A 21,730-nucleotide genomic window follows, 5' to 3' on the forward strand; every position below is an offset into this window, starting at 1 on the left:
GTGTGGTAGTGAAAGGGATAACCGTCTGTAGTGTGGTAGTGAAAGGGTTTAAAACCTTCTGTAGTGTGGTAGTGAAAGGGATAACCTTCTGTAGTGTGGTAGTGAAAGGGTTAACCGTATGTAGTGTGGTAGTGAACGGGATAACCGTATGTAGTGTGGTAGTGAACGGGATAACCGTCTGTAGTGTGGTAGTGAAAGGGATAACAGTCTGTTGTGTGGTAGTGAAAGGGTTAACCGTATGTAGTGTGGTAGTGAAAGGGATAACCTTCTGTAGTGTGGTAGTGAAAGGGATAACCGTCTGTCGTGTGGTAGTGAAAGGGTTAACCTTCTGTAGTGAAAGGGATAACCTTCTGTAGTGTGGTAGTGAAAGGGTTAACCTTCTGTAGTGTGGTAGTGAAAGGGTTAACCTTCTGTAGTGTGGTAGTGAAAGGGTTAACCTTCTGTAGTGTGGTAGTGAAAGGGTTAACCTTCTGTAGTGTGGTAGTGAAAGGGTTAACCTTCTGTAGTGTGGTAGTGAAAGGGTTAACCTTCTGTAGTGTGGTAGTGAAAGGGTTAACCTTCTGTAGTGTGGTAGTGAAAGGGATAACCGTCTGTAGTGTGGTAGTGAAAGGGATAACCTTCTGTAGTGTGGTAGTGAAAGGGATAACCTTCTGTAGTGTGGTAGTGAAAGGGATAACCTTCTGTAGTGTGGTAGTGAAAGGGATAACCTTCTGTAGTGTGGTAGTGAAAGGGATAACACATTTCCATACGTGGTGCTCGCTGGACCCTAACATGTGGAAACTGTAGGTGAAAACAAGTAAACATGGTAAGAATTAAACAAAACAGTTCACCGTGTTCCTTCACTGTCTGCCTCCACCTTGTTTCATTCATAGTCTTCAAGATAAACATGATTTATTCCATTTATTCATGTCTTGATTATAATGGATTATTTTCTGCTATTTGTTTCTCACAAAAAACAAATAGCACTTAATGTTGCAGAGGTAAATGGAAAACATTAACCATACTGTACATGCTGTCTAGATTGTTTGTAATTAGAGATAAAGTTAACATCTGTTGTGTATTTTCTTTAATTCTTTTACCTGAATTGGCTTGATTGTTTTTAACATCCCAGTGATGTTGTTGTGGGTCCACCAGAACCGGCGAACATTGGATGAGTAACAAGAATTTGAACGCAAAGAAGAAGTGGCGAAAAAAAGAGGGGAGTACTGTGGAGGAGACAGCTATGACCCGTGAGAGAATCACATCAACTAGAGGACACTAGTGTGACTGTGCAACACGCCAGCGGGGACCAACTCACAACATGCACTATAGATGCGACACAGGCTATCATGACATAGGCTATTAGGCCTACTCCCTCTTCCCCTCCCCTCTTAGGAAACAATAGGAGAAGGGACGTTTGAGAGGGGAAACTATCTTCCGAGGTAGTGACTGAGTGAGCGAGAGACAGAAAGAGCATGAGCGACTGGGTTTTAGCGGCGAGAGCCCCGTCGAGGACGTCTTTTTAATGCCAGCCACAAACAACATTGTCTTTGCTCCCTGCCAAATCAGAGGCTCATAGCCGTTTCATGCTCTCTATAACAACGGCTGCCCATTCTGGCAGCTTAGAGAAATGCCAGGCCTGCATACTGTCCTCTGAAATTTTCATCGAGGCAGGGGAGACAAAAGATTTCCTTTTCAATTTTTCATTATTCGGCTTGAACCACACTATGCTGGCGTGACGACGACGATAATTTGGTTACTCATACAGTATGGATCAGAATGGAAAAATAACTGCTCGGTGTCCTACTTCTTATAAGAAATAAAAACATTGAGTGGGGATAGATTCATTGGGTAATCTTCTACATAATATTAGCACTCTAAATAAGGATAAAGATAATGTGGATTCAAACTGAAATATTTAACATCACATGGATGGTAGAACAACCTGCCAGAGGTATAGAGACATATGAGAGCAGGACAGAGAAAAAGACATAGAGAAAGAGACATAGAGAGACTGACAGAGAGAGAAAGAGACACAGAGATACTGACAGAGAGAAAGAGACACAGAGATACTGACAGAGAGAAAGAGACACAGATATACTGACAGAGAGAAAGAGACACAGATATACTGACAGAGAGAAAGAGACACAGATATACTGACAGAGAGAAAGAGACACAGATATACTGACAGAGAGAAAGAGACATAGAGAGACTGACAGAGAGAAAGAGACATAGAGATACTGACAGAGAGAAAGAGACACAGATATACTGACAGAGAGAAAGAGACACAGAGATACTGACAGAGAGAAAGAGACACAGAGATACTGACAGAGAGAGAAAGAGACACAGAGATACTGACAGAGAGAAAGAGACACAGATATACTGACAGAGAGAAAGAGACACAGATATACTGACAGAGAGAAAGAGACACAGAGATACTGACAGAGAGAAAGAGACACAGATATACTGACAGAGAGAAAGAGACACAGATATACTGACAGAGAGAAAGAGACAGAGAGAGACTGACAGAGAGAAAGAGACAGAGACAAGAGAGACTGACAGAGAGAGAGACATGGAGAGACTGACAGAGAGAGAAAGAGACAGAGAGAAAGAGACATAGAGAGACTGACAGAGAGAAAGAGACATAGATATATTGACAGAGAGAGAGACATAGAGAGACTGACAGAGAGAGAGACATAGAGAGACATAGATAGACTGACAGAGAGAGAGAGACAGAGACCGACAGAGAGAGAGATGTAGAGACTGACAGAGAGAAAGAGACATAGAGAGACTGATAGAGACATAGAGATACTGACAGAGAGAGAGATGTAGAGAGACTGATAGAGAGACATAGAGATACTGACAGAGAGAGAGATGTAGAGAGACTGACAGAGAGACAGAGAGTGACAGAGAGAGATGTAGAGACTGACAGAGAGACTGACAGAGAGAGATGTAGAGATTGACAGAGAGATACATAGAGAGACTGGCAGAGAGAGAGTGACAGAGAAAAAACAGAGAAAGAAGAGAGAGAGAGAGAAAGTGACACAGAGAGAGAGTGACAGAGAAAAAACAGAGAAATAAGTGAGAGAGAGAGAGAGAGAGAGAGAGAGAGAGAGAGAGAGAGAGAGAGAGAGAGAGGGGAGGAGGGAAAGAGAAGCACCCCGGTGTGACAGTGCGTCCTCCTCTCTCTCCCCCTCCTCCTTGAAAGAAGGCTTTTCCTTGTCTGACTGGAGGCACACATTACTAACGCCTGTTTAACTCGTGTTGTAGGTCACCATGAGATAAACACACTTTATTCAGCTAGGCCAGACCCCGGCCATTAGACGGTGGCGGAGGCCCATTCATGGTGTGCACTCACGGTCCCGGGGCCCTGTGATTAATTATCCCACGGGGCAATGCTCTCCAAAGGAGCCCCTCGCAGGGGTGGGGGGTGGGGGAGACATGGGGATGGGATGCTGACAAGAGGGGGGGTCCTCGTGGCCACGACGACCTGCCTGACCTGGGGATGCTGCACGGGGAGGAGGACGCATTTCAATACCGACGGACGCCCCCCCTGAGAAAAATATCCCAAAAATATGACACTGGTCTTGCAACTGGAATGAATGGTCCTCGACCTTTTCCATGTCAACGACCCCCACGTTTATATGAATTAGGCTTTTTTGGACCCCTATTTGATTAGAGTTAGTCTCTAATCACCCACATCTGAGATGGTTTCTCTAGCTGAGATAACACTAGAAAGTGAAACCCATGATCACTTCACACAGTCATTATGTATTCTCTTGTTGGGCTATAGGGGGGGACCTAACTCAACCCCTAGGGGTCGCCACTGGTCTAAGAAGTGCCGAGAACTCAAATAATGTTCAGAAAACGAAGTAGAAAACCATAACGGAACAACGGGACACCATCTGTACCGGGTACCTAATTACTGAGATGATTGACAGGCACAGCGTTATCAAAGCTATTTTATCTGTTCTCTTCGCCTGCGCCCCCTAGTGGTGCGGTTGGGCCCGCTCAGCCATGCATGCAGGTGGCCGGCGATGAGGACCCCAGCGGGGGTTGTCAGGCCAAACACACAGAGTGCTTTAGTGTGTCTGAGCTGCAGCCAGCCACTCCCCTGAGACTCCCCCCCCCACCTCCCCATCACCAGCACGCCTCCCCCCTTATGTCAACACCCATCTCCTACGTTTCCATCTGACCCAAAAATAGCTCCCATTTACTCACATAACCAGCCTTCACATTTCTACCTTCACTTCACGGGACATTTCCCATTGCCCTGAAGCAGATGAGTCCCAGAAGAAGGCCTGATTCTCTCTCCATCCCTCTCCCTCCCTCCCTCCCTCCCTCCCTCCCTCCCTCCCTCCCTCCCTCCCTCCCTCCCTCTCTCTCTTTCTCCATCCCTCCCTCTCTCTCTTTCTCCCTCCCTCCCTCTCCCTCTCTCCATCCCTCCCTCTCCCTCTCTCCATGCCTCACTCCCTCTCTTTCTACATTTACATTTGACATTTAGTCATTTAGCTTAGACACTTTCATCCAAAGCGACTTACAAATTGTGTACACGTCAGCAGGAGAGGTACACCTGGCAGCTAAGGGTAAGTGGTATTGTTTCGTCTAGCAGTGCTGAATTTGAGTGCCTTATTTTGACTGCATAGTAGTGAAGTAGTCTTCCTTCCTCCCTCTCTCCCTCCCCCTCTCTCCCTCCCTCCCGCTCTCTCCCTCCCTCCCTCTCTCTCTCTCTGTCCCTCCCCCCCTCTCTCTCTCTCCCTCCCTCCTTCCCTCCCAATCTCCCTCCCTCCCTCTCTCTCTCTCTCTCTCTCTCTCTCTCTCTCTCTCTCTCTCTCTCTCTCTCTCTCCCTCCCTCCCTCCCCCTCCCTCCCTCCCCCTCTCTCTCCCTCCCTCCTTCCCTCCCCATCTCCCTCCCTCCCTCCCTCCCTCCCTCCCTCCCTCCCTCCCTCCCCTGCTTCAGCAGGCTACTGCACAGCTCCTCTTGTCTCTTGTTCAGGGTAGAATTCCTGAGAAAGAGCGGAGGCTTGGTGGGATGTTGCATGTTTCATTATTCATCATTCCCGGTCTCCTCTTGGACAGACAGGGAGAGTAGCCCGGGGTAGGTAACCACGTGAGGTGAACAGGTGAACTAGCAGCCTGGAGCAGGGTGTGTCTAGAGGGGATACAGGAGACTTCAGGAGGTAAGAGCAAAATACAAGCCAGCCATCTACCGTTGTCATGAAAGATAATGTTAAAACCCTTAACCCGAATCCTTACTGAAGATATAGTGATTTTGAGTGATACCGGCTAAAGCTTAGTTCCATGCAGAGCTGTATTCCATCTAGCCAAGACAGCAGTAGTCACCTCCCAAGGGACTAGGGGTGGAATGATAAGGGAGGGATGATCGACTACCCACGCTTGTCATTTATCTCCCTCCAAGCCAGCATCTGTGCCTGTAGACCTTCCTGCCAAATTCAGCTAGACCCCAGTTATAAAAAGAAACACTCACGGGCGGCTACGTGGCGTAGTGGGCAAGGCGCTCGCCACGAAAACTGGAGACGCTGGGCTCGCCTGTTCGAGCCCAGCGCTCCACATTTGCTTTCAGTTTAGCTGGTCGTTCATACTAATACACATTGGCCGTATTAGGGGGTGGGAAACTAATGGGTGGGGATCGGGCGTTGTGGACAGCGACTCCTACAGGTCGGTTGGTGCGCCTGCGCAGTAGAATCAGGAAGTGTCGGGGCAGCGTGAGCCTCCCACGCATTACTCCTCGCCACTGAGAGATCGAGCTGCGCAGGTGAAAAGATGCGACTGCTGTTACCTCAAGTACCGGAGGGGACTTGTGCTATGTAGGACTTAGTCCACATTGCAGCCGGCTTGTGGGAGGCAAGAAACAGCGTTCGTGACAGGGGAGGGTTGAATTGGATGATATGAAATTGGGATGGGAGAAAATATAGAAAAATGGGAGAAAAAGTGGATAAAAAAAAAGAAACACTCCAGTCGATTTAAGGAATAAACACAGACAGCAATCTAATTCCCACTTTTGCCACAGTTCCCTATGCTAAGGAAGTGCTCGTCAAACACCTTATCAGAAGCATCCATGCCAATATTAGCCTATGCAAATCGTTTAGGGCACAGAGGACATCTAGAATAGGGCTGGACAGATATATCGTTCCACCACTATTACCTGAATGATGGAAACTATGGCACCCCTCTCAATTACCTCCCCAATATGTATAATAGCACTACTACATTGATGCAACATGAGGTAAAGATATTGTATGCAGAGTGGGTGTAAAGTATTTTCAATGACATATATGTAGTTTATTTGTTTTTGGGTGGGTGGTGGTGGTGGTGGTGGTGGTATAGGGAGATTCAAAGGGTTTGACAATCCTCTTGTTAGCACAAAACAATTAATTGCATTTTGCCTGTGGATGGTGTAGTGGTTGGGGCCCTCGCCTCTGGACCCATGAACTGTATGTCCCTGCTGACCAGGAATTTAATTATGGCTGGACTTGCTCTTCTGTGTCTCCCCTACTCTGTCTCTCTCTCAGCCTTGCTACTGTCTCAATAAATAACCTTATCTCCTGTGTCTCCTCTACTCTGCCTCCCTCTCAGCCTGGCTACTGTCTCATTAAAGAACCTTCTCTCCGGTGTCTCCCCTACTCTGTCTCTCTCTCTCAGCCTGGCTACTGTCTCATTAAAGAACCTTCTCTTCTGTGTCTCCTCTACTCTGTCTCTCTCTCAGCCTGGCTACTGTCTCAATAAAGAACCTTCTCTCCTGTGTCTCCCCTACTCTGTCTCTCTCTCTCAGCCTTCCTACTGTCTCAATAAAGAACCTTCTATCCTGTGTCCCCTCTACTCTGTCTCTCTCTCAGCCTTCCTACTGTCTCATTAAAGAACCTTCTCTCCTGTGTCTCCTCTACTCTGTCTCTCTCTCTCAGCCTGGCTACTGTCTCATTAAAGAACCTTCTCTTCTGTGTCTCCTCTACTCTGTCTCTCTCTCTCAGCCTGGCTACTGTCTCATTAAAGAACCTTCTCTCCTGTGTCTCCTCTACTCTGTCTCTCTCTCAGCCTGGCTACTGTCTCATTAAAGAACCTTCTCTCCTGTGTCTCCCCTACTCTGTCTCTCTCTCTCAGCCTCCCTACTGTCTCAATAAAGAACCTTCTCTCCTGTGTCTCCTCTGCTCTGTCTCTCTCTCAGCCTGGCTACTGTCTCAATAAAGAAGCTTTTCTCCTGTGTCTCCCCTACTCTGTCTCTCTCTCAGCCTTGCTACTGTCTCAATAAAGAACATTCTCTCCTGTGTCCCCTCTTATCTGTCTCCCTCTCAGCCTTCCTACTGTCTCAACAAAGAACCTTGTCACCTGTGTCTCCCCTACTCTGTCTCTCTCTCAGCCTTCCTACTGTCTCAACAAAGAACCTTGTCGCCTGTGTCTCCCCTACTCACTCTCTCTCTCTCAGCCTTCCTACTGTCTCAATAAAGAACCGTCTCTCCTGTGTCTCCCCTACTCTGTCTCTCTCTTAGCCTGGCTACTGTCTCAATAAAAAACCTCTCCTGTGTCTCCTCTCCTCTGTCTCTCTCTCTCAGCCTTCCTACTGTCTCAATAAAGAAGCTTTTCTCCTGTGTCTCCCCTACTCTGTCTCTCTCTCTCAGCCTTCCTACTGTCTCAATAAAGAAGCTTTTCTCCTGTGTCCCCCCTACTCTGTCTCTCTCTCTCAGCCTTCCTACTGTCTCAATAAAGAACCGTCTCTCCTGTGTCTCCCCTACTCTGTCTCTCTCTTAGCCTGGCTACTGTCTCAATAAAAAACCTCTCCTGTGTCTCCTCTCCTCTGTCTCTCTCTCTCAGCCTTCCTACTGTCTCAATAAAGAAGCTTTTCTCCTGTGTCTCCCCTACTCTGTCTCTCTCTCTCAGCCTTCCTACTGTCTCAATAAAGAAGCTTTTCTCCTGTGTCCCCCCTACTCTGTCTCTCTCTCTCAGCCTTCCTACTGTCTCAATAAAGAAGCTTCTCTCCTGTGTCTTCTCTACTCTGTCTCTCTCTCTCAGCCTTCCTACTGTCTCAACAAAGAAGCTTCTCTCCGGTGTCTCCCCTACTCTGTCTCTCTCTCTCAGCCTCCCTACTATCTCAATAAAGAACCGTCTCTCCTGTGTCTCCCCTACTCTGTCTCTCTCTCAGCCTTCCTACTGTCTCAATAAAGAAGCTTCTCTCCGGTGTCTCCTCTACTCTGTCTCTCTCTCAGCCTTGCTACAGTGTCAACGTAGAACATGCTGAGGGGATTGGACTGCCCACTCTCCTTATAGTGTTGCATATAACCATAACAATTGTTCATTTAGTTGACATTTTGTACAGTTATGGCCAAATGCATTCCAAAAACATGTGGATATGGAGCCATCCTGACCTTTTAAAAAAATGGCCACCAATGATAACTCCTTTCTGATAATTGTTCTTATCAGGGATGGATATTTAATTATATTGAGGACAACATTTGTTCAATTTATCTACCATACATAGTTCCTGGGAATTGCAATTTGAATGATACATTTTTCAAGGTGGTGGCCATGATTGGTATGAAAATTGAATTGCAAAAAAGTTTGTAGATTAGTCAGATATGAATTATCTCAGTGTCAAATCATACATGTTCTAAGATGGAGAATTGGAATATGGAACTTTAGAATAGCAGAGAAGCCTCCCTCTATCTCACAATTCAAGATGATCACCTTTTTATTTTCTTTCAAGAGAATTATTATGAATTACTACAAAATGAGGAATAATTATTGTACTAGTGGTCATGTGTTACAGACGATGTAATAGAGTGGATGTGGAAGCACAGCCAGGGCACACTGGTGTCATCACTGCTGTGAAACCCAGCATGGGGGTTCAGCGTCAGCTAAATACACTTTGCATTAATGCCATTATTTCTGAATCTACTGCTTGTGGTGCTTGTTTAGTTTCCTAAATGCTATCTAATGTTAGTCCCACATCTAATTAATATTATGCATATATAGATGTAGTTACTAGTTAGATAGCCGCACCTGAATTAACAGGATGTGCAAGCCAAGAGTAACATAACTTTCTGTAGTTACTCGGATGATGTACAGATTGCACAGGTATTAAATTACACTGGATGAACAAATGGGCTAGGTGTAGGTCAATTTTACATCTGAACCTAGTTGTATCCCATACCTCAATGTGTGTCTCTGCAGTAAAAGGATAACCCCTTTGCCTTTACTGCCAGACAATGTCGAAGAAAATGTCAAAGGGCCCTCATTTATAAATAATGCGTAGAAAGTGTTCTATTTTCATACGAGCGGAATTTAGAATGTCTCTACGCACAGAAAAATCGGGATTTATCAAACCTGCGTACACAGGTCTTACGCACACTCCGTGTTGATAAATACCAATTGTTCTTACCATCTATGCTCGTGCATGATCCTAAGTATTTGCATACAGAACCGCCTCGAATCAACCATAATGGTAATTAAACACACCCATGGGAACATGCCTGTTTGTGGAATGTGGCTAAGCGAACTAAAATGAGAAACTTCACTGAGAGCGAGATTGATCACGGAGGTCTAACCAACAAATTGAACGTATAAAGCATTTTCCTTTGTGAACAATCTTATTTGGAAACATGACACACAAAATAAATAGTATTTAGCTTTTTATTTTAAACAATATTTAATCGTATGATTATAGATATTTTTTGAGAATAAATAAATCCAATGAAGTTGTCAATTTCAACTCTGCTGAGGAGGAGGGAGCGTCCAGACTGCGTCTAGTTTTTTACCAACCCATTTCCAGTTCCGCGTTCGCGTTCTGTGATCTGATTGGCCACTGACGTTTCTGGTGCGATCTGATTGGCCACTGACGTTTCTGGTCATGTGACATGTTGGTAAAAAACTAGACGCGTCCAGACTATCATCTGTGCGCCGGGAGCCAAGGATGTTGACTGACGCAGTCCTACAGAACCAGCACATTTACAGAAATAAATGACAAGCTGACCCGACATTTGCACTGTAATGACTGAAATGAAAGAGTCGCTGAAGCACATTGCTACCTGTGCAACCCAATGGAGAATAAAAACTCGTAACCACTATTTTGCGCTTGCGTTTGCCATATACCGCAAAATATATGCCTTTTTTCGTTGAGGTTTTTTCAAGTTAAATTAAGACCTTGCAAGGGTAGACTTACTTAAAACTGCTGTATCATCCTCGACTGAATTGCTGCTTCCAGCAGGCCAACTGCGCTCTACAATGCCTCTTGTGCTCGCGTGAGCCTGTTATAATTGCGCTCCTGTTGGGTCGTTGGGTTGGTCAGAGTCATTAACCATGGCTTCAGTGGATAACCCCGATCACCTGCATTTAAGTGATATTTTAATTACAGATACCCCAGTAATAACATTACACTTGAATTAAATACAATTAGGCCTGAATTGAGTCGCGTTCCTCCCGACCACCGGCAACAACATTATCAGCCAAATGCGCATCGCACATTATCTGTACATTGACTGAGTGGAATCCCGTTCTATTCACATAACTGAATTTGTTTATTGATGGAGCTTTGACAGCTACATGGGTACAGTCTATTGCTCCGATGATGTTAGGTAACCTTGCGTAAAATCGTCTCTTGACCTCGGCCTGCTGTTATTATTGATATATGGGTATTTATGTAGTTGGGGGTTGGGGAAATTATAGGGAAATTATGACATCCAACACTGCAGACATAATGCTGCCCATGGAGGGTTGGGAAATGCCCGATCCACCTCCAATATCACGCTGGACCATGGCGGTGGTCAAAAATCCCAGGGTGGAGAGGACTTGAATGTGCACAGGGATGGCATTTGTGCGTTTTGTTCCACGCTCCAATTTGGGTCCCAAATTGCAGTACAAATCAAGGAGAATGTGTCTCGGGTAGCAGACTCTACTTATGTTCTCTCTGCAAATAGACTGCCATATATCTGAAAACAGCTCCCCGCGGAGCGCACCCCGAGACAACTCTTCCGATAACGCAAGATAACCCATGCTGCATTCATTTGGAATTACCTATTCCAAATGCTATTTATAGAAGAAGTTTTGCCTTTGAGAACCAATGGTTCTCGAGCCGTAACGGCACATGGGGCAGGAGCCTATCTCCTGTTTCCGTAGCGTGAGGCAGCTTGATGTACAAGTACACCCCTTGGACATGACGCTAGTATGTCGCAAGGACTTCCCCCCAAACCAACCCTTGATGCTGAGTGTCAAGCAGGGAGGCTATGGGTACCATTTTTAAATAGTCTTTGGTATGACTCGGCCGGGGCTTGAACTCCCAGCCTCCCGAACTCAGGGCGGACACTCTACCCACGACGAGGCCACTGAGCTATTTATAGGGTTTGACAATAATTACACTCATGTCTCTATTTTACAATTAACTATAATTAATTATTATGAGTCATACCGAACACGTCGCTGTTGAAACGAATGCATGGAAGCTTATTCCGTCTGTTGCCGTTTTCCTATTCTACCGCTTGGTGCCATCATGTACGCACGGTCGGAGGTGTGCGTAGACGTACGCACAATCTCAAGCACACGTTCATATTGATAAATCCCACACTTTGCTTAGAAATGATCGTACGCACGGTTTTTACGCACATATCTGTGCGTACGCAGCATTGATAAATGAGGGCCCAGGAGTTTGAGACTATAGCTCCAAGAAATGTGGAAGATCAGATGACACACGTCCCCCCATGACCTAACAACGAGTGTCCAGGTCTTGTTCATCCATGACGTCCGTTCTCTGGAACAGTGCAATGGAACAGCTTGAAAAACCCCTTTGAAGAGGAAAGCAAGGACCTAATTGCGCTCCACTCTCGAAGGAAATAGCTGGGCCCTCAGCTGTCGAGGCACTCTGCAAGGTGAGGAAGATAGGAGAGCACCAATTTGAAGCTTCCGCTAGAGAATGCCTTGTTGAAAGAACAAAGCCACTGGATGATGATACCATTCCAAGAAGCAAAAGTGTTCAGTACTTCAACCATGTCAAAAAAGCAGCAAATGGTCTCTCTCTCAAACAAGACATGCAGCTCTTTTCAAGGGTATACTTTGCTCGCCAGACCAGAGATGGAAGCCTTGATGAGTTCTTTTTCGACACAAGAACCAACTACGTCCCCCCAGCACTGTCTGATGGGAGAAGTCTCCTCCGCCCTGGGGCAGAAGAGTAATCTTCTTTCATTTCTTCTTTTCATCTTTAATTTGACAGCCCCAATGTTACCTGCACTATTGTAGATGGGGCAGCTATCATTTGATACCTATCAGCCATCATAGGCTTTACCTGGTGTGGGGCGGCTATTTGAGAGCTGCTGCAAGAGCGAAGCGTGGGAAAGGGGCAGGGGTGTAAAGTACTCGAGTTACAATACTTAAGTACTGTTTTAGGGGATTTGTACTTTATTCGAGTATTATTATGTGTGTATACTTGCACTTTTACTCAATTACATTTCAGAGAAAAAAAACATACTTTTTACTCCTTACATTTAAAATGCAGACCTACAAAATACAAAGTACAAATCTCGCAGGTCCAACTATTTTAATTAGTATATTTGTTTCTCTGGCCGAACTAACGTTAACGTTATTAATCCTGCGGCCGCACCTTTATTTAAAAACAGCCAATCAAATCCCCATCATTGGAAAATGTACCCGCCCATACCCATGCTGATTGGTCCTTGTGCAAGACTAGAAAGCGGGGATCTTTGATTAAACACGTGCTATCAGAAGAATAGACAGTCAGAAAAAAAGTTTTTCCTTTTAGTTTTTAGTACTTTTAAAAGTATAAATTTTTTTTTTTTTTTTTACTTTTACTCAAGTGTGTTTTTAGCCAGATACTCTGACTTTTACTTGAGTACGATCTTGAGACGGTACCCAAGTATAATTTCTGGGTACTTTTTACACCCCTGGAAAGGGGTGCAGAGACGCGCGGAAGGTACCGCAGCCGTTCGCAGGAACTGGCGAGACTTTCTCTGAGTTGACAGCAACAAGAGTGAGTTGTTCAGCTCACTCTCCAATGCTCTACTCAAATGGTTTGTGCAGAAGATGATGTGAAAGTCCTCAGCAAGCCACTCCTTCCAGATCCGTCATTCAATCATGTTAATCTCATGTTGTTATTACATGGCCCATGCAGCAGGAAATGGCCATCAGAAAATCACGATTCAACCTGTGCTGGCTGTGGCAGTGGTTCAGGGTCTACAGCCAGAACATGAGCTTTGGTTGACGTTTTTGGAACTGGAAAGAGTTTTCGATACCTAGCAGCTGTGGAAGTTATCTTCTGAGGTCTCTGTTCACACCCCCTCCTCTACCCTTATCCTCCCCTCACACCCTATTATCTTTGTTTCACCTGTACTCCCCTCCCCACAACCCCAGAAAGCTTAAGAGGCAAGCTCACATAATTGTAGGGAAGCTTGGCTCTACTCCTGGCCAGAGAAGTCAAGTCCTCTGCCAAACCCCTGCGCCTGAAATTGTATTTGATTGGCAATGGTTTAACAATAAATGTCTATCAACCACACACACGCATCATTTATAAGGCTGGGAATCACCAGTTTCATCACGATACCATATGATATCGATTCTTTGGACAACGATACGATATTTGCCGATATCACAAAGTCTGCCACGATACGATATGATACGATTCGATTCAGGTGCCTGCGATCGATATGAGACGATATCATATGCCCATTCAACACAGTCGGTAACATTTAGATCAATTAAAAAAAGGCAACGAAAAATGTCACTTGACATTTTGATTTTTGAGCTCTTCCAGACATTTAAATGAAAAACAATCTATTGTTTTTAATATAAATAGACCTCCTGTTCACTGTAAAGTGCCACGTTTTGATATATCTGTCCATCCTCAGTAAATACTATCAATATATACTCCTCTGACTTCATCTGGTCTTTCCAAAGACCAGAGATGGGACGCGAACACGCACACACACAGAAAGGGAGAAGCGCCCCCCCCCCTCGATGTATCGTCCCACCCCTAATAATTTACCTATCCGGTTGCATCACACAGCCCATGGAATTGCTGCAGGGCTAGGGCCTGAGAAAGCCTGTGCAGTTCCAGTGTTCCATGCATTGACGGGCTGTGACACTGTATTGAGCCTTGCTGATCATGAGAAGAAGACTGCATTGTCATGGTTTTTGCCTTATTTCACCTTTCTGTGAGGGACAGCTGTCTATTTTTGCTTTATTTCACCTCTCTGTGAGGGATAGCTGTCAATTCCTGTTCCCTGTGGTTAATTGCCTCATGGGTCGGCAGGTGTGTGGGCTTGATTGCACCTGATGCAGTGCAGCTGTGCCTATGGCCATGTGGAGTCTATTTAAGTTTGGAGATCGCAGTGTCAACTGCTTTTTCATTTTCCTAGTGTTGGCTGTCCTTTTGGTCACGCTCATTATATTTAAGTGTAGTCTGATCTCTGATTCAGAACTGAGCTTTATGGTAGTCATTCTTATTTTAGGCTACTCACGTGATTCTACACATAAACTTCCTTAGTGGAAGTTTATTGTTTAACTTTTTCCAATATAAACTCCTTTATTAGGAGGTGTCCTTGTGGCTTATTTACTTTTATACTATACCTCTTTATTGAGAGTAATCCTGTTTTTTGGGACTTGATTTATTTTCTTAATTACTCACTTTGAGGTTTCCACCTGTAAAGGTTGTTTTCTGTTGTTTAATTTTTCCCCTCTCCTAAAATATCTGCGTAAGCAGTCTAGTGGTTGTCCATTTCATGGATAACTTTTAAGAGTCCCTGTTATCTGCTCATGACCCACACACACACACACACAGCCCTCGCATGCATGGGCTGTATTGGGCTGTCTTTCCTGAGCTTTACACAAGCCCTGTTGAGGCTACCTTCTGCCCCGGATGACATACCACACGGTGACATACCACACGGATGACATACCACACGATGACATACCACACGAGGTAATGGCCATGATTGAGAGGTTTATCGTCCTGCTCTATGACCGAACGCAAGGAGGAAGCCGTTTGCAAAGAGGCACAGTCAACATGCAGTCAAACCCTCCAACATAGGCTGCCTCAGAGGAGCATGTTAAGAGAGCAGTACAACAAGGAGGTCAGATGCTGGGGTCCACACCGGAACTACCTTCACCATGTAGATCAGGGGTCTCAAACTCTATTTACCTGGGGGACGCTGGAGGTAGTCTGGGTGAGGCTGGGCCGCATCAAATATTTTTAATTTCTTTTTGCAAAATCAACTCTGCCTCTCTTTGTTAACTACAACAAGCAATGCTGTTTGTTATTTAAGATGAGGTCAGACTCTGCACTGATAGATTTGTGTTCATTGTGCTGCTTTTATAAAGCCTCAAATGACTGCTTACAATATTTCATGAAAGCAAAGTGTTTAGTTTGTCTAAGATTTAAAAAGGTTTAAACTTTACACTACAGCACTGACAAAGTTGAACAAAGTGCTGTACAAGTCCCACATTTACTTTGATGTCAAGTAGGGGGCCGCAAAATATCATCCAGCGGGCCGCAATTGGCCCGCGGGCTGCGCCTTTGACACCCCTGATGTAGATGAATCCTTCTGGACATGCCTACCAGATGCAGGCCAGTCCAGCTGTGCACCTGTCTCCTGCCAATGTAATGGAAGAAGGGTCGTGTTTGCAATGCAAGTGAAAAGCAGCTGTTGTGACAGAAACTCTCTCTCTCTTCATTTCATAACCACATTTTATTCATCACTTCAAAACGTTTTTAACTTTCTCTCCCTCTCCCAAAAAACCAAGATAAAAAGGTTTATGCATTTCACTGCATACAATACTACATATGATTCACTGAAGTTTATTTCAAGTTTAAGGTTTTGTAAAATGTAGTGTAAATTGTAAATAGTTAGCCTATTTTACACAACTGATCAAAAACATTGATCTGAAGCTCAGTTCAAGTTTCAAGTTCATAAATATTGTGATAAAAAATATTGATTGAACACATCTCATTCTCCAACGGACTTACGACAAAAATGGCTTTCTCTTAGGGCCATTTGAGACATTTTCGGGCAAGACATGAATATAGACAATATATTATAATATAATATTAATTATATATGTTTTATTGGGACGGTTGGTGAATCCCAAAATCGGCCCAAAAAGGTCTCAAATGGCCTTAAGAAAAAGCCCTTTTTGTCGTAAGTCCTTGGAGAATGAGACCCGTACTTGAAGCTCAATTCTGAGGCTAAATTTAATTAATTAGGTCCTCAACATCATTAAATATCCATCCCTGATAAGAAAATGTATAAGAAAATGGCAGCCATTGGCGCCATATTGGAAATCCATGATGGCTCCATATTCACATATTTTTGGAACGCTGTTGGTCATGACTGTACCAAATTCCATGCTTGTATCAATCAACAATTGTTATGGAATTTCTAGCTAAGCTGGCTACGGTTTCACTGGAATTGTGTATTTAGAATGTTTATGTTGTCAAGTTGAAACAAGAAATACATTTCCCTTGTTACCTTGAAATTCCAGGCAAATCCCTTTTTTGCCTCCCAAATTATATCTGAACAAATCACCCATTTTGCACGTGTGTGTGCGTGCTACTGTGTGTATGTGTGTGCGTGTATATTACATGTGAGTGTGGGCCCAACACACACACACACGCACGCACAGACGCACACACACACACACACACACACACACACACACACACGCACTCACACACACACACACACACACACACACACACACACACACACACACACACACACACACACACACACACACACACACACACACACACACACACACATAATGATGTAACAGAGTAACACAGTAGCGCCGACTGTAATCTGCCATAAACTCGTAAATAAACAGAGACGTAAACGGGGACACAAATGGCGTTTTTTTCACCAACAACAACTCACCGAATTGGACGGCACGCCGAGGTTGGTCTCTATGTAGGTCTCGGTCTTGGGCTCCACGGCCAGCTCCGCCTCCAGCACCTTCTCCACCGGCATGTCCTCGTTGGCGCTGCTGGTGGACTCCACCTCGCTCTCGCTTCTCTCCTTGGCTCGCTGTCGCTCCTCCTGAACGGCTGCATGTAATAAAACTAGTTCCGGTCACTACTGCTGCTTGCACAGTGTCAGGTGTGTTTCCTTTGGTAAGCTCCTGGAACACTGAGTGAATGCTTTAATTCATAAAGTGATATAGGTACCTATACATATGAAATGTAAATCGTGAACGTCGTGTGCGTATATACTGTAAACACTTTATGAATGTGTGTGTGTGTGTGTTTATGCCTGCGAATATATGAAATCATGCCTGCCTCTGTGTATCTCTGTACTACGCATATGAATAGTGCATGACCTCCAGCATGTAGGAAGCCGGTAAACATAACCGAGAGAGTTGAATCATCAATAATTGCTTGGGCACCGGGGATGGAATACATTTAGGACCTTTAGACCTACATTATGCACAACATCGCCGTATGAAAGCGTTCAAGGACCCCTCTTCAGCGTCCTATCAAAAGAGATGTGTTTTTCATGTAGAGTAAAATGACAAACAACCGGCTGCTTTCATACCGAAATCATTTATGAACGTATAAATAATGTATGGCCTGTCACTCCTCATTTGCGCCCCGCCCGGTCGCCAGATACTCTGGGTGACAGAATGGCTTTGAGAGACTGAATATAGATCAATAGAGACTTTGTTTAAGCCCCCCCCCCCACCTACACACACACACACACACACACACACACACACACACACACACACACACACACACACACACACACACACACACACACACACACACACACACACACACACACACACACACACACACACACACACACACACACACACACACACACACACACACACACACACACACACACACACACACACACACACACACACACACACACACACACACACACACCATGTAATGAGTAAATAGCAGAAGCTGAAGCTGGTTGAAGCCGAGCCTTGTTGGGTTCTGTCACTTGATTGGCTTGGCTAGGAAGACGCAGGAAGTAGTTTGTGTGCCGAGCAGATACAGAGGCTCAATGTTAGATTGGATTAGATTACATTCAAATGTATTGTCATCATACAGCACAAGTACAGTGCAACGAAAAGATGCTTGGCATCCAACCAGAGTGCAAATGTAACAGTAAAGTACAATAGTAATAATATACAATGTACAGGAGAGTATAGATGTAGCAGTATTGTCTATCTGTATGTCATATATGTTAGGATGAATTGAAAATGGGGGACCCTGATGTAAACAAGACTAAAGTCTTTCTCTGGTCTGCATCCCCTTAACAATTGTATGTATTGAGCTGTACTGTACTGTACCCATTCTGCAATCTGTTAATAAAGTTTTCAATCAATCAATCAGTAAACTGGGTATACAATATATAAATTAGTACTATTGAGTAATAGTGCTAATCAGATGTATGTACAGAGTTGTAGTATTAATGTACTAGTATTAATAGTACATTACAGTACACTGTAATATTAATGTACACTGATACAGGTATAAAGACACTATGGTAGTAAGTCATACTGGCCAGAACAGAAGCATAACTAGTAAGAGTAGGTAAGGGATGTGTACAGATACAGATATAGTATCTACAGATATGTAAAAGGGATTATATGCAGGTATATGAGCTCCTTGGTGTTCTGGGTGTTGAGGGCCAGATTGCTGTCAGCGCACCACACCTCCAGGTGTTGGACCTCCTTCCTGTAGGCTGACTCAGCATTGTTTTTGATGAGACCCACCACCATTGTGTCGTCTGCAAACTTGATAATGTATTGGTGCCATGTGTATAGGAGCACAGTCGTGGAAGGGCGGCTAAGTGGCGCAGTGGGCAAGGCGCTCGCCACTAACGCAGGAGATGCTGGGTTCGAGCCCAGCTCTCGGCGTTGCTTCCGGCTTGGCTGGTCGTTCATACTAATACAATTGGCAGTGTTAGAGGGTGGGAAAGCCGATGGGTGGGGATCGGACGTTGTGGACAGCGACTCCTACAGGTCAGTTGGTGCGCCTGTACAGCAGAATCAGGAAGTATCGGGGGCAGCGTGAGCCTCCCACGCGTTACTCCTCGCCACTGAGAGATCGCGCTGTTCAGGTGAAAAGATGCGACGGCTGCCTCCTCCTCGTGTACCGGAGGGGACACGTGATGCAAGGCTTGGTCCTCACTGCAGCCGACCAGTGGGAGGCATAGTCTAGAAACGTTCGAGACAGGGGAGGGGAGAATTGGATAATACGAAATTGGGATGGGAGAAAAATAGAAAAATGGGGAGAAAAAGTAGATAAAAAAAAGGAGCACAGTCGTGGTTGAAGAGGGAGTAGAAGAGGAGGGGGCTCAGCACGCAGCCCTGTGGGACGCCGGTGTTCAGGGTGAAGAGGGAGTAGAAGAGGAGGGGGCTCAGCACGCAGCCTTGTGGGACGCCGGTGTTCAGGGTGAAGAGGGAGTAGAAGAGGAGGGGGCTCAGCACGCAGCCTTGTGGGACGCCGGTGTTCAGGGTGAAGAGGGAGTAGAAGAGGAGGGGGCTCAGCACGCAGCCTTGCGGGACGCCGGTGTTCAGAGTGAAGAGGGAGTAGAAGAGGAGGGGGCTCCGCACGCAGCCTTGCGGGAGGCCGGTGTTCAGAGTGAAGAGGGAGTAGAAGACATTGTCTATCCTAACAAATGGGCTTCTGTTAGTTAGTCTGTTAGTCTGCACCTTGACCTATTTACACTGCCTACTTGATATATGCGCATACTCAGAGTTAATGATATTGTTATATTGTTTACACTGCCTATTTTTATAATATCTTTATTTGTACTTCTCCACAGTACTATCATTTTATGACCTGTATCATGTCTTCTACTATCACATGTACCTGTACTAGGGCTGAGCCCAAACGTTCGAACCTTCGTTCGTTACGTTGGCATTCGAATTCTAAATCAACATTCGAATTATTTATTTAAAAAAATATATATATATATATTTTTTTTTTTAATTCATTCTGTTTAAACCAATGGGGTTTTTCTTCACAGTTGCAGATACAGATTAGGCTACACTAATATTATAGTATTAAAAGAAACTGATGAGTTATATTAATTAGAAAGTTGATTTCATTGATTTAGTTGGGCTGGGGCTTCTCCCTGGGCTGGGTCTGGGGCTGGAAAGTCGATTTAATAAAAGAAAAAATACTAATTTAATCAGATTAATCACTTTATTCAAATTGAGGATTTAGTTTGAGTATATTTATAAAAAAATAATTAAAATTAAAAAAGGTTTATTAAATTATTTTTATTTATTTATATATATATATTTTTTGATTAAAAACGAAGGTTCGAACGTCCGTTCACAAAACCCTGACAAAGTTCGAATCCCAAAAACAGGCTTCGGGGACAGCCTTAACACTATGGCGTCCGTCCACGTATATATACGGGTTTTGAAAAAGCGCGATGTGGACCAGAGCCACGAGTATATACGTGATGAGTTGTTATTGTTTTATTCCTTATTTATAGCGCTTCCTAGGTGCCCGATCCACTACCAGCCTCTTTTCAGATATTTGATTTTCGAAACATGCAGTACCGGCCAAACCCGCTTAGGGGCGCCATCGCTCCACTGCAGTATCATTGTGCATTATTTTTTATTTTATTTTAATTACAATTCTGTGGGCGGATCATACTTCCCTGATTCCAGCCGAACATCTTGGATTAGTTTGGCGAGCGGTTTTTTCAGCGTGAAATAATGGGATTTATGATTAGCCAAAGTGCATATCGATCTACCAGAATCCGATGAGTGGTGAGGAAATGCTGCCGGCGATCACATGGCCTGACAGTAGGATAATATTACCCAAAATTACAGCTGGATTGGACATTGTTTTATAACGTAACGTGATCGATCAGTGAACATGGCTGATTGAACGCACACTATATTGCTAATCAATAATAGTAATTGGCGTTCCCTGCCGCCCCCATTTCATCCATAGATGCTCTGTAATAGTCCGGATGCTACGCAGTTTGTTTTATTTCATTCGTATATATACAGCAGAAATGGCGTTTGATATAACGGCGCCAACGTTTAGCCTATTATCTAAGCTCCCGGGAAAAAGTCTAGACGGAAAGTGTGTTATACCTTATATTCACGACGCTATAAAATGACAACCAACCGATGGATTTTTATTTTCTTTAAGCCATTATGAAGGCACGGTTTATGCACTCAAGTGACAATGAGAATGGACAGATAGCAATACTATAAAGCATAGATATAGTTAAAACAAAACCAACACGTTTGTTTACATTCCGCGGTCCCCTGCACCATATTAGACGGGTCCAAGCCGGTCGTCAAAGTGTTTGTACCCCCCCTCCCCCATGCTGCTATGATGCCTGAATTTCCCCAAGGGGATCAATAAAGGAATATCTTATCTCATCTTAGGAAGTCAGGTATTTAATTGCAGACAGAGGGGTTAATGTCGAGGTCCTTGGTTTCCACAAGGTCACCGGGTTTGGAGATGGGCTTGGAGGGGATGATGGCGTTGCACGCTGAGCTGAAGTCCATGAACAGCATTCTCACACGGGTATCGCTCTCATCCTGGTGGGAGAGGGTGGAATGTAGCGCTGAGGAGAAATGGTCCTCTGTGCTCTCCTGTACTCACGTTAGGCCAATTGATGTCTGTCCAGGGAGGGCGAGAGTCCAGATTTGAGGGGAGCCAGGACCAGCCTCTCGAAGCACTTCATGACAATGGGGATGATCATGAGTGCAACGGGGCGGAAGTCATTGATGCTTGTGGGAG

General features: G+C 44.7%; 1 protein-coding gene across 1 annotated transcript in view; it reads right to left on the minus strand.

The window, feature by feature from the left end:
• Positions 1 to 21,528, minus strand: part of LOC311248540 (retinoic acid receptor RXR-alpha-A-like) — a gene marked incomplete at both ends in the record, with an annotated part of 28,794 nt that extends 7,266 nt beyond the window's left edge. The window contains 2 exons of the mRNA XM_084339405.1: positions 16,866 to 17,050; positions 21,438 to 21,528. Of these exons, the coding sequence (XP_084195531.1) occupies positions 16,866 to 17,050; positions 21,438 to 21,528 (276 nt within the window). The remainder of the gene's footprint in view (positions 1 to 16,865; positions 17,051 to 21,437) is intronic.
• Between the last annotated feature and the right edge of the window lie 202 nt (positions 21,529 to 21,730).

The sequence above is a fragment of the Notolepis coatsorum genome (genome assembly GCF_963971535.1).
Source record: "Notolepis coatsorum genome assembly, contig: SCAFFOLD_2121, whole genome shotgun sequence".
NCBI classification, from domain to species: domain Eukaryota; kingdom Metazoa; phylum Chordata; class Actinopteri; order Aulopiformes; family Paralepididae; genus Notolepis; species Notolepis coatsorum.